Source organism: Clytia hemisphaerica, unplaced genomic scaffold (assembly GCF_902728285.1).
Source record: "Clytia hemisphaerica strain Z4C2 unplaced genomic scaffold, Clytia hemisphaerica genome assembly, whole genome shotgun sequence".
Classification (NCBI taxonomy): Eukaryota; Metazoa; Cnidaria; class Hydrozoa; order Leptothecata; family Clytiidae; genus Clytia; species Clytia hemisphaerica.
Window position 1 is genome coordinate 340,165 of NW_027104057.1, and position 14,156 is coordinate 354,320.

The 14,156-nt window shown below is 35.1% G+C and overlaps 1 protein-coding gene across 3 annotated transcripts in view; it reads left to right on the forward strand.

Annotated features, from left to right (window-relative positions):
• The window catches only part of LOC136812257 (rho GTPase-activating protein gacU-like), a 63,463-nt gene that overhangs the window by 13,185 nt on the left and 36,122 nt on the right, over positions 1–14,156 (forward strand). For 2 of the 3 annotated variants that reach the window (XM_067068741.1, XM_067068745.1), the window contains 2 exons: positions 5,115–5,225; positions 7,854–7,898. In XM_067068741.1, the coding sequence (XP_066924842.1) occupies positions 5,115–5,225; positions 7,854–7,898 (156 nt within the window). Of the gene's footprint in view, positions 1–2,732; positions 3,590–5,114; positions 5,226–7,853; positions 7,899–14,156 lie in introns of those variants that run through there. The other variant, XM_067068743.1, reaches the window with a different exon arrangement.

Genomic DNA, 14,156 nt, shown 5'->3' on the forward strand with positions numbered 1-14,156 from the left:
CACCGGTACGAGCTAATTTCAGAAAAATACTTAGAAAACAGTTAAAAACACTTGAGAAAGTCAAAAAATCAGGATAGAAGATAGGAAAGTAGAATTTAGGGAGGAAATAGGAGAGGATGCATCCTGGTGGATGATATCGTTTGCCAACCGCACGGTAATTATCAAATGATTACATTCCAAGCATCAATTTTAAACGTAATTCATGGGTTTTGATGTTTGATGGGTTTATTATTGGCAAAATGTTGAGCCATTCGGAAAGATCGTGCGAGAAAGAAGATCATAAACATCCTGAGTTAAAAGATGAGAAGAACAATCACGCGATTCTTGGAGACTTTCCATACTCTGTTTCAAAAGTACCGCCCTTTCTAATAATAACATGGAAAATGATCTCAGATAATTATTTCCTCGTAAAACTGGACGAGGGAAAAAGATACTACCGGTCAAGATCAAATGAGCTTCCAGCCAAACATTGCAACATATATGTCTTCATTTTCATTGACGATTGAGGAAATTCATATTTCACGGAGACGTTGATACCTAATGATTCATTTTCCAGGAGCTAATGAGGTGACGATCAAAATTGACGTTTATTGGAATAAAAATTGGATTCGTGACACTAGAGAAGAGAAATGGATCATGATATAGATTTTTTTATAAGAACAATTTTGTACAAAGAAAACGAGGCACAATTTCAGTTTAAACTTGAGAACAAATGAAGACCAATCCCAACCTCAGATTTCATAAAAGGCTAAAAAAGCCCATTTTCAGCTAATGAATTCATAATAATAAACGTACTAAGAACATTTTAAGAACAATTAAGCCTGAAATTTCAGGGAAGAATAAGAAAAACTGACGCTAAAGTCTTATTTGCTCTTGCGAAGAAGCGTTTATTCTCAACCATGAATACTCGTTTTCAAAGTTATTGATTGATCTCATACAACATTAATTGGATGTCATGGATGTTGGATGGACGCTGTTTGGACGTGCCCGCTGAGAGGCATTTGGCTGGGAAAGCTCCTCTAAATAAACAGGATTTGAGGCAAACATTCCTCTTAAAAGCAAGAAGCTTCAGCCCAAAATACTAAGAACTTTGAATAGACACATTGGATGAATGGACTAAAATTTCTTATAAAAGCTAATAAATAGACACGCTGTGAAATGCGATCACTGCTCTTCAAATCTAATGATTAAAAGGAACAAAAGCATGATATAATTACACCTTATAGAGTTGCCAATACGACCAGGAAAGACCGACTTTTCCACTTTAAGATATTCTCATATTTTGTTTTGTTTTGATTGTGGTTTTTACTGTTCAAAAGCCTGTCATTACTTTTTTGTTTGTTTCTTACTTGAAGTGATGTCTACAAAGAGTTTGACATGGAGAGTTGTCTTGATGGTATTGATTGAAAATTTTGTTTGGATTCGTAGAGAACAGTGGTGATTGGAAATGATATACGTTTAGAAATGACAGGATTTTTTAAGTGGAAATGACAGGAATAATTCTGTTAAGTTCGAATAAAAAAGTTAGAGGCAGTGAAAGACTCCACCATGAGCAAATCACAGGGGAAAAATACCTTCTCTGTACACCGTGAAGGATCTTTCTTGCTAATAGCACACGTCCGCATTTTATGCGAGTAATTCCCGGGGGGGAGGGGCACTCAATTTTGAAAACGACCGTACGTTCGGCCAAAAATCAGGTCTCTAAAATCGGACCCTTACAGTGCAGGAAAAATTTGGCTGAAAATCGACCCTTATAGTGCAATTTTTTGAATTTTTCGAATTTTTTTGCCCTTTTTACCTCAAAATTTTGTATTTTCACAAATTTTACACCCTTACAGTGCACCTTTTCCCACTTGATCACAAATCAACCCTTACAGTGAGTGCACTTTCCAAAGTCCAAAAAACCTACCCTTAAGGGCCGCACGTCCGGTAGGTCACTTACCTGGAGTGCCCCCCGGGGAGTAATTTCAACAGAGTTGAATTGAGCTGAGTGTCTGCATTTAAGAATGTCCGTTAAATGTTGAGTTAATTAGTTTAGACTAGTATTAAGTCTCTCCCTATTCCTGTGACCTGAAACGTAAGGCCAATGTAAACTTTGTTCGTTTACAAACCGACGAATGTTTACTGTTAGAAAAAGCATCAAACAGTGACAATAAGAAACTGTTGATTTTCAAAAACATGGTTGGTTATAAGTAAACAAAACGACGCGGAGAGTATCTTCCGGTTGCTAGCTCTTATCGATACCCTACTGTTACAAAAAGTTGCAAAAATAAAACAAAAAAGTGTTGTTTCTCAAATTTCAAAAACCCAAAGCATCCTTGCTTGATACCAAGAGAAAGCGTGTCTAAGAGAATTTTGTTGAGTTAGAAAAATTTTCTCAAAATGGATGTCGAAACGCAGTCCAAGTAAATAAGAAAGGGGAAATCTTAGATTCTTTACTTTTGTTTGATAAAATATCAAGTTTAAGGCATTAACCTTTCAATAAGTATTATTTGCAGTGTGGAGCAATTTCAAGTTTACTTTTGGTAAATTTTACAGTTGTTTTTTGTGTAGTTGTATACATATGAGAGAAAAATTGCTTTTTTTGAGTCATTGGATGGTTATGATAACTGACTTTATGTAAAAGGAGGAAGACCTTACACAATATTGAGGTATTGGAGACGGTGCAGTTTGGCCTGAATTGACTTGACTGGTACTTGTAGGATTTTTTAAATGCTATTCATCATTTCTAGATTAAAATTACAAGAATTGCCAACTTGTTGTAAAAGGGGCGTTACAGAATTAAAGCATCGAGGAAAAGTCGCTAAATAATTTTACACAAAACATTACCTTTGATAAGATAAAAAACAAAAATTGCAAGAAAACGGGAAGGAAACATTGATATATTCAGTTCTTTTGAACCGGACAAGTTACAATTTTTGTCAGCAATCAAGTATCAGTAGTATTGCACAAAGAGACGGACGGTTACAATCAATTTAACTTTAGGATCACTACACCCAACTGAACGAAATACCATACGCTCAGATTAAAGATCTCATGACCAATGCATCTATATAAACTTTAAAATTAACTCAATCTTGAAATCCAATTATTGACAAATTTCGCATGAGATAGTATAATCTTGGTAAAGATTGTGTGAAGGAAAATAATTGTAAATTTTGAGTTGATATATCATTACAAAATGTCAGAGGACGAGTACAGTTTTACGCCCTTCAAATGGATGAGATCTAAGAGTTTGTATTCAGTGAAACCTAGCAACCAGAATCAAAATGGTGGAAATAGCGGATGTGGTAAACGTTTCAGAAGTTCTTTACGTAAAGCGTCCCGTAGTTTAACGGGCATTGATAAAGATTTTGAGCTCTCGACGACTCCTCCGGCGAGTTTTTCATCTTCACCGAGGCTTGATCGTTTGTTGAGGAGTTACTCTAACCCTGGTGGAGGAGAGAGAAGAGATAGCAATGAGAAAAACAACAAAAAAGGTGTATCCTTCAAAAAGTTGAAAAAAGGATTTTCAAATGGAAGCAGTTCACCACAGAATTCAACCTCCAGAAAATTTCTAAAGAAATCGTTGTCGCTCTCTGATACAACGGTAAGCCATGAGTAAACAATCTAATTTCCAAGCCAAATCTCCAATTTACGGGCGACATTGAGGAAGAAAGCCGTCCGTTTGAATTATTTCCGAAGGTTTTGAGGTTATTTCCAAAGTCTTCTAGTGTGTCAAGGTCCAGTAAACATCCCAGAAAGATAAGGGAAAAATCAGGCCCGCTAGTTCGAAGGTCTCTTCGTTTTATTGTTAACCGGTTACTTTTTCAAAGCGGGCTACACGGCTTTTTGCACAAAGCTATTGGTTCTTTTCGCGCTGTACTGAAAATATTGCCCTCGGTCGACGCAACAACCTCGCAAGCTCGATCGTTACTTGACCTCGAGCAATATTTCTCAGTACAGCCCTCACTAACCGGTCATCATTGTATTAGAGTAACTGCTAATTTTAGTTACTGCATCTGTATGGCATTTTAACTGGTGAAATATTACAACCGAGGGCTTATGGGTACTAATTTTCAGTCTTGAAAATATGTCTATGAACATGCTACACTGGATCGTTTATAATGCCTGTAATACAGTAATATGGGTGCTATATGTCAATTTTTGAAATATGTAGCCTCCATGGAAGCTACATATTCGAAAATATTGGACAGCAAAGAAGCCAATCAAATGTCGCTATTTACGCGCGTCGGATAATAAATGGTATGATAATGTTATGGGATAATATCAGTTCGACTACAATTTGTCCCTTCCGTTATTTTTTGTTTATTTCTATAATAAGTCCAAATTACTGCCACGAATAAATCTTTAAAGATGTAAATATTGCATTCCAGCACTCTCAAGCATTTACAAGGGCCCTCTTAAGTATTTTAAGAAAAATTTAATGAATTATAATTATCTCACTTTAGTTTTTTGCGGTTTCAAGTTCATCAATGACGCACAGTGGCGCGCGACACAATCGGAATTGTTTTCATGTTTTTGCCAAATCTTTCATGTAGTAATATCTCCTCATATTAAGAGCACGGGCCAATATAACAAAAAATTGGCCCCCTCATTGACATCTTTTGAGCAGGAAATAGGTCTTAAAGTGGTCCAGTACCACACAATAGAGAAATTCCTGAAATAACACAAATCCCAGAAATTTTAGCTCTGTATTGACAAAATTTCTCGAAACTTAGTGGTAGAGTCTAGTAAGTAAGTCTGCGACCGTAGTCGGAGGCGACCCAAAGGCTCCTCTTTCGATAGCTATCTACCCGAAGGTAAAGGAAGGGCGCTACTATTTCTCCCTGGATTGCTCCATTTGCCCTTGGTCCTTCTCTTAATTAATGAGCATCAAGCAGAGAGGCATCAAGTACCATTTTGGGAATCTTTGGTATGACACGGCTGGGGTTGAACCCACAACCTTGTGCACCGTAGCCGGATACTCTAGCTTGATGCTACAGCCGGTAGAATTTAGTCTTGTCCCGTGCTGTCCTTTCCTTTTCCTTGTTTAGTGATTGGATAAATACATTGATCTTGGTTAATTTCTTGAATATTCAGTTTCTAAATCTTCATCTTTTTTTATTTTTCAGCTTCAAAGAGTGCCACAGTATGAAAGTTTCATGACAGAATTGATTTCCGCCACACCAGCGGATCATAAAGATCGGAAAGGAATCGAACAAACAGCTGCTAGACTTCGTATGGTAAGTTGTGTCTTTTTTACCAAGAAATTGAGGTGAGAGTACAGAGATTCTTATCTATATTAATTAGCCATTTACAGACCATATCCCCCATGGAATATACTCCCGTATAAGTGTGTCCCGTGTTCTGTTGTAGAAATGACTGAGCTCCCGGTTTGTGTAATGTTTTGATAGGGCCTTTTTATAGTGTGATATTGAAATTCTTATTTCGTGATTGCATGATGAGAGGTCAAAACGTGATCGTGTTTTGAAAATATTTTGAGCCATGATACGTGATTTGGACTTTTTCAAAGGGATGCGTGATTAGCCATTTTTTTGCTGATTGCGTGATCGTGATTGAAGAAAAAAATTGCGTGACATCGTGATCAGAGTTACCGCTGGGGGAGCCGCATTCAATAGTCTACCATGTTGCTTACTATTTCATGTTCGATTTTCGAATGTTTGAATGTTTCAACCAGATTAGAAAAGAGCATAATGGAAGCCTGATCAAGCCAGATAGTTAGAGACCAGTGCTCGAGTAACATTCAAGACTTTAAAATAGACAGACACTGATTTATTGGTTCGCTCATCTGAATGTTAGCTGAACGACCTTATTAAAATGATTAGCAAAGAGGGGGTCAAGAATATTTTCCAATTTTTCGAATTTTCGCCAAATCTAACTGCAGATCAGCAATCAATAATGGGACAATCACAGTGAATCTAAGCGAGAGGTTGCTATTTTTGGGGTTAGATTAGGGATCATTTATCCCATGTCGTTCTATTGGACACACATAAGCTGCGGTTTTCTTGCAACATATATATCAAGATTGCAATCTATATTATATAGTGTCCCCTCTGAGATAATATCAAGTTATAAAAGGAGTGTGATTTTGAAGCTGTGAATGATTTATGTGTGTATGATGTTGCAAGCAGAATTAATAGTGCAAGTAGTGACCACTCTTCCTGCAAGATGCACGATCGACATTTTGTTTTTATTCCGAAACACAGGGTAAGGCATGGGAATAAGAACTGAATTTCAATGAATTTCACTTTTCAGATTCATAGTTTCGTTTGGATTATTTTCAGATACTTCACTCCGAGATAATTGTCTGTAAAAGGGACTTGTTTGAACCTTGTTGACTTTCATAGATAATATTTTGGGCACACCATTGGGTCACTCACTGCATTTGGAAAACAAGCTGTAGAAAGATATTCTAGAAAGCCACAAGCTAAAGTTGTAGGGAAGGATGGGTGTTGGAACAGTTGACTAAAAATGACGGAGTATAACTGATGGGATTTCGAAACTCTGGAACATTCAATCCTGTTTAAATTCACATTGTTGAAACACATGAATACTATAACTTTTAACACGTTATTTTGATACATTATTCTGAGAGTAACTTTTGACAAACCGACGTCAATTTTGTTGACACCCTTGATTGACATTATTTTTTTACTACTGATATCAAAATGTTAAGAGGGTTAACACTATTTGTCAAGTCGATCGGTTTTTAATCGATCAAAAGGCGGGTTAAAGATAGACCGATTGATTAGTCCATTTATAGTTCAGGTCATTGGCGTGGTGGGAAAATGTTTCTGGGGTGGCCAGCAGAGTTCGGTGCCTGTTTTAGAGATTTTTTGTTTTTGGCGCCCCCTCTCTATACATTTAATTTGCGAAATTTTGAGTTTTTGAGGTGTTAAGGGGTGCCATTTTTAGTTTTTCAATTGCCAATCTTTCGATAGGAGCATCTGAAAAATCCTTCCTGGCGCCCCTTTTTTTTCGGCGCCCTTTCTAAAAAGGGCTCACTACCTTTCACTATCTGGTCCCCAAGTAATGGCATGACGTCATTTCCTCCCTTAATCTTCAAAATTTGATAAAAAATACAAAGAATTAAGTCAGTCGAGAGCTCTAACGATATAGATGATCTCGAGAGAGGAAAATACTATCAACCACACTAGTAGATTCCTAATGGTTAACATTTTCGATGAATGACCCTAAATTATCATAATATTGTATCTTGCCTTTTTATACTCATTAGCAGATACTATTAGTGAGAGGTCAGTTAAACTAGGGTCTACTTCACTTTTCTTTAATTTTTGATATAACGCTATTAGTCTATTAAAAGTATTGACGAACTTCTAACTAGTACGAGGTCCGTAAGGCTTTTTGATAGGCTCGATGGCGCGATTAACGGATTGTAATACAGAATGTGCAGTATCAAGGAAATCAAATTCAAAATGAATTTTCGACAAACCATAATGAATAAAGTAGTGACCTCCTTTTTGGTTTTCGTGTTGTTTTTATCTATCCAAGAAAATTAAATTCTGTGGCTTTTTATTTGATTAAAACTATGAATCTTATGAAAAAAGTTCACTAATCTTAACCGTCTAACGAGGTTACTGCCTTCACACCACAAAACTTACTGTAGTTTGCTGTAACAAAGTATAGTATAGAAGAGCTAATGGACAGAAACAATCGTTCTTATTGCTCTCAAAACACGTTAACTGGAGACCAGCTCTATTGATATTTAAGCTACTTATACATATGCAATAGCCCCGTTTAGGGTGTGGTGAGTTTTTGTAGAGAATTATCCCTTGACTTGATTTTTTTTTGTAGAGACTTTCAAATTCTTTTTCTTTTTCTTTTTTCAGCTGTCCGAAAAACGAAGTGAAAATCTACTGAAGGAAGAACAGGAGGTATGTTATTTTTTTCTTTGATCGAAACAACGTCCATATGACGCTCATGGCATCCATAAAACGTTGGAAAGACGTTGAAACAACGTTATAAGTGTACTTGTGTGGCATCTCAACCGAACCTTGGCCAAAATATGCTTGAAGAAGGCTGAATTCAAGTTAAACAATTCATTACGTTTTACTCGCGTTTTTTGAAATTAAAATCTTTCGTTTATGGCTTTTCGACGGACTAAAGAGTGTTACTGAAGACTTTTTATGTTTTAATTCTCTGCAATAAGTTAAGATAAAACACGCCCTTTTCAACAATCTTAGTCTACGAGTACATGCATTATTTAGTTTTCTGGGCCCTCTATCTACATACTATGTTTCATGATACAATATTGATGAAATGGCAAACTCAAATCTCGAAGAAAATTCAAGAAAAAATTTTCATTTTGACTCAAAACAATGTAAAAGCAAAGTTCATGAAATTACAGAAAAGCATCTAATGAAGAAAAATTCAAATCGAAAAATTTCATACAAAGTTTCATTCAGGAAGTAAAAATGCTGCGTTGGGAATTTCATTTTTAGGTCTACGATTCAATCTCTAAAAATAAGTTCCATCCGGAGTACCTTACTTTCAGTGAATGAATGGTTAAAATGGTATGAAATATGTTTGATTAAAATAAGAAAATCTTTTCTTAATTGATTTATTGAATGGAGAAAGGATGATATAGTTATCTAAATTTTAAAGCTGGTTTTCTAATTTTATTCCATGTAATTTCAATTTGATGTGATTATCTTTTTTCCAAAGAATAGAAGCAACGAAGCTAGCCTGTTTAATTGACAAGTCATTTCTCGTGTATTGAATTGTTCAGAGTAGTTGACTGGGCGGTCAAAATCTAGAGTAGGGCGGTCTAAATCTTGTGAAGCGATTAACTGATTCTCTACTTAATGTGAAAATCTTCATTTGAGATCAATGGAAGATCTACTTTTTTAATGATTGGAATTTTGCATGTTTATGTTGTTCGCTTTGCTTCAATTTTCATTAAGTAGAGAGATCATTTTTTTTTTCAAACTTTCAAACATTAAATAATCTGAATACACATCAGAAAGTTTTAACAGTTATGAACTTAAAATTGAAGAGCACGAGGCTTGAAATTTTAATAAAAACAACTGCGGAGAAGTGGTTGCTTGCCTTAAACGAGGCAGTGAATATTCCAGTAGCGCTCTCCGGTGTAGAGCTCTGCGGATAAGTAACAAAGAGTCTCCTACTTACGAGAAAGATAAGCGTCAGATCTACAATCTCTAACCTTAAAGAATTTAAAACAGTTATGAAAATGAAAGAATGTAACATAATCGAATTACATGAAAATGTTTGATGAAAATGTTTGATGAAAATGAAGATAAAAGAAGAAACAGGGCAAAAGAACATGATAAAAATCAATTTACATGTATGAAAACATGTTCAGAAGAAATTTGAAAAAGTTTTGTGAGACAAATTTTTGAATATTGTTTCTGTTTGGGTTGAGACTTTCCTCAGTAGGGCTTCTGGTGGGAGTTTTGCTCTCGAACTTTCCAAGACTAGTAAACTTTTGCAGTGGTGTTAAGTCGTCGTTCTTATCAGCCTAATCATGGAAAATCGTAAATTTACGCTTTTTTTTTATTTAGTCGTTTACCCGAAGGCCCTACCTAGTAGACCACATACGCAAATTGGTTTTTGTATTCATTTTGGTATCATTACATAATCAATTTATAGTTCGTGGTAAACGCTGAGGTTTTGGTTGAATGTGTTCTTATGATAGAAGGAAACGAGGTCGCGGGGTACAAAGAGTCATCGAGCTCATACGAAGAAAACGGTTACAATTAAGGCTGTTAATGTGTTTAGAATGAAACATATTTGAATGTTTAGAAAAGGCTTACAATTTAAAACACTTGGATTGAAAAGTTGTTTTCTTTTGGTCAAATGGCGCGGGGATCTGTGTAAGATTTCGTGTAAACGTCTCCACTATAAACGTTTAAAGAATTTGCTGAAATTTTTATTTCGCTTGCGAACTTCAGAGAAAGAACCTGAGTGTTGGGAAAAGGACAGATTGATGATGAGGAAAATGTGTTGAATTTTTCATTTAGTATCTAAAGTCTGTTCACGATAAGTGTGCACTCTTTTTTCATTTACCTATAACTTTTGAAGGAATTCTTCAATCTTTATAAATTTGGTATCATTGGAAAGATATCAGTGAGTGGAACAATTTGAAATAAAAAAATCGATAAAAAAATTTTTAAAATGAAGATGAAAACGAAGAAGAAAAAAATGAAGATCTTGTAGAAAAGTGCTATAACTATCATTTTCACTGAAGTGAATCCTTGATTATCGAACGTCATCACTGTGAAAAAATTTCTCAAAAATAATTATTCAGTCAAAAGATATCAAACAAAGTTATAAGCTGATTGACGTCTAAAAACGCTGTTTTCTCCTGTTTTTTGCTGTTTTTTGGGGTCAATCACTTATTAACTTTGTATCATAACTTTATCTTGAATAAATATTTTAGTGAAATTTTTTCACAGTGATGACCTCCTAAGATCAAAGAATCTCTCCAATGAAAATGAAAGTTATAGCACTTCTCTACAAGATCTTCATTTTTTTCTTCTTCATTTTCATCTTCGTTTTTAGAATTTTTTTAAAGACTTTTTTATTTCAAATTGTTCCACTCACATATATCTTTCCAACGATACCAAATTTATAAAGATTTAAGAATTCCTTCAAAAGTTATAGGTAAAAGAAAAAAGAGTGCACACTTATCGTGAACAGACTTTAATAAAAACGTCTAAGGATTTTTTGGAAAATTTGCATCTCTTTAGCTTCTAGACAATAGTTACGTCAACTGGATTTTTATAAATCTGACTTGAAATCAGATTTCACCGGAAACTATCGTTTAGGTGGTGCGGATTGAGGCTTTTGATTGTAACCCAGCATATCTTTGACCTGATTGATAATACCTTTCATCAGTTGGGCGTGTATTTTGATAGGTTAAAATGGAAATTTCGATAATTCAAAAGAAATGGAGACAGGCTGCTGTACCACATTTGCGGGTACGGGATCGAAACAAAATGAAAAGATATTCTATTGGCTAAATTAAGACTTACGTCATTTCTGACCAATAGGATGGCCTTTTTTTGCTGAGGGGCTATCTATAATACCTGAAGGTGGTCAATGTTTACTGTCACTTTGCTAATTTACAAATTAAGTTTTCTGAATTTCCTCTTATACAGTGAGCATGGGAGAAAATCAACTGATAATTTATAGTAAACTATACCGCATAACATTGGGTTAAGAATGTAGCATTTAATTGAATCTTAAGTTTATAAAAACTTATTATGACTTCTTTATTGGTTTGGAGACTTGTCTCACTGTTCCACTGCGATACATGTGTCTAAAACTGTTTTGATTTCCAGCGCAGTTTTACTTTCGTTATACCAATTCTTATTTGCACAAATTTCAAAAAAAATCAACTTTGATCGTTCGTAGAGAAAATGTTATGAGAAAAATGGAGAAATTAATTTTTAAAGTTCAGTGATGACAAATCCAGGACAATTTATTTGATTGGACGTGTTAGTGAGAAAAAACTAACGAATTAATTTTTTTTACATGTTGCTGGTTGGATTGAAATGTGTGTCAATAGTAACTTGAAGACCTGGAATAATGATAATATAGCATCTCATATAAAGTAGAAAGTGTTGTCCTTTTAATAAGGGACAAAATACTGACTACCTACACATCAACTGACAATAAACGAAAAGAAAAGAAAAGATCTTTTTTTTTTTGAGCTTACGTGTGAAGTCATCTCGAGTTAAGTAAAGTGTAAACAAAAGAAAAGAGAAATTAGAACGGTTGAAAAAAAAACAGAGGGCTTCGTTATGAGTTTCCCAAAAAGAATCACAAGTAACTTGAAACGATCGCTGAGCATCAATTCACCTAAAGAAAAAACACGACGTTTTCAACAACTAGGGAACGGTAGTAACCATAATGGGAAACTAAATCGGCAACGGTCGACAGATTCACCAGTCACAACGCCGACCTCTTCAAATACAAAGACAGAGAAGGAATTCATCTTCAAGTTTATTAGTGGAATAGCAGTAGAAACGAACTTAAAAACAACACAGAGTGATAAAGATTTGAGTACGAAAGACAAGACTGGTGCAAGGGAGAAATCCAGAATGTCAGCACCTGAGAATAATGATGAGGATTACGTTGATACGACTCGCCAATTGATTTCTACGGGAAGAGTTCGAACACGTGACAGACGCCGTAAGCGTTCAAATACTATTGATGTAGGAGCTTTACTTGAGTTTCGCTCGACTGTAAGTTTTTTTAAGGTCCTTGCTTTTTTAGTTTTGTACATTCATTTCATTTCTAGCTTTATCAACTATTTCTTTGGATTTTTTGTGGTATCATGACTTTGTTTGGAGCAAGCTTTTCAGCAGGCTCTGAAGGATTTTAGGAATCTTTATTATGTACATCAAATTTTGGATAACCGGGACTTTACACAAAACTGAACGAAAACATTTGAAACTTCTGATTGTTGTAAAACTTTGAAACTAGTTTGCTTCGCTCTCAAATATCCAGACAAATTAGGGCGAATCTTCCTGCCTATGGTCTCTCAAAATATTGATAAATATGTAAGAAGAAGGATTAAACCTTTTTAGTCTTGGAGTAACTTTAATTTTAAGTTTCAGACATCACGCAAATCCCGGTTGAGAAATCTCGTTGTAGTCTTTCAAAATACTGGGAAATCATAGAGTAATCAAAGAACATTTAGGAATTAAGATGAAAACCTGTTTGACAGGAATTCTTGAGGGAAACCATGTCAAAATCACTTAACTCTGTTTTAATATAATCTGCAGTGGAGACAAATGGTTGAAACGGAATGGCGAAATTCCACTCTGAATACCTTTCCAACAAGCACAAAACCAATATCTTATTCAAATTAAATCAAAAGTTAGAGAGCCTCTTTTGTCTCCTACGACAGACTCCATCAAAACTTAACATTATTTCATGATTTAAAATTTCAACCCAGGGAAAGTCATGTCCAATATTTCAAGATTGACTGTTCCAGGTCACGTACCCTTTAGCAGGACAATCATTAAACTTTGATATGACGCAAGAACAGGATTGGAGGAGCAAGGAGGGGGTGTAAAAGATCAAAAGAAGTAGGATGACATGCAATGATTTTAAATGATTGCAAAAAGTTTTCACACCTCAGCCCCTATTTCTATGTTTCCTTTTAGAGTAACGTAGAGGGTCAACTAGAGGTTGTCATTGATAAGTATAAAATGAGTTTTTTGAAATGCTGATTGATCTTGACCCAATGTAAATTAACTTTCAATGGGAGCCACCAAAATACAAGAGATGTTTCGTTTAGTTGTTTTACTTTTAGAAAGAATTACAAAGAACCGTATAAGCCCCCACTTTCAGTAATTTCAAATTGTGATATCTCGACTTTGGAAAAAAGTTACCCAGACATACTTGAAGATACTTAGGACCGTAGAAGATTACTGCGGGCCAAACATCTCAAACCATCTGATTATCCCTTTTGAATTCATACCGGGTAACTCACGAAAGACTTCAGACATTCTTTGACGTCTTGAGACCGAACAAATGACGTAATGCGTTTGGAGTTTGAAATTTAGAAAGTAGATATCTGAACTTATAAAATACGAGGTATTACTTTTTAAATTCGACCCAAAATTGCGAGCTTTTAAGTCAAAATAGGGGCATTATATTATAAGTATATTTGAGATTGGATATCTAAATAATTATGAACAAGGAAATTATATAAGCGAATATCTTACGATCTAATTCGTTCAGAAAGGCTAGCCAACCTTTCCAAACAAGAATAAAATAGGGATCAAAATAAATGGTCAATAGAGAAGGAACTAACTTGATTAACTAACTGAATAATAAGAAGCAATAAAAGAAGGAGGTGCTGGCTCATTTCAAATAACGTGCTCATCCAATAGACAATTGTGAACTTTCTGTAAACATACAAACAATTAATTTCTGGAGAGGCGACACTCAAATTATCATGACAAGCACCAAGAGTACGTTAGCACCAGCAATTAATATCACGTGTCATTAAATAAGACAGCGAAGTTAGATCGGAGGACATACCATCAATAGGGGATGAGGATGGGACTAGTCTAACTTTTTACCCTTGGATTATGCATCTTGATTCCTTAATCTATCAAGACGACTTGAAGTGTAACTGTTAGCCCCAAACATCT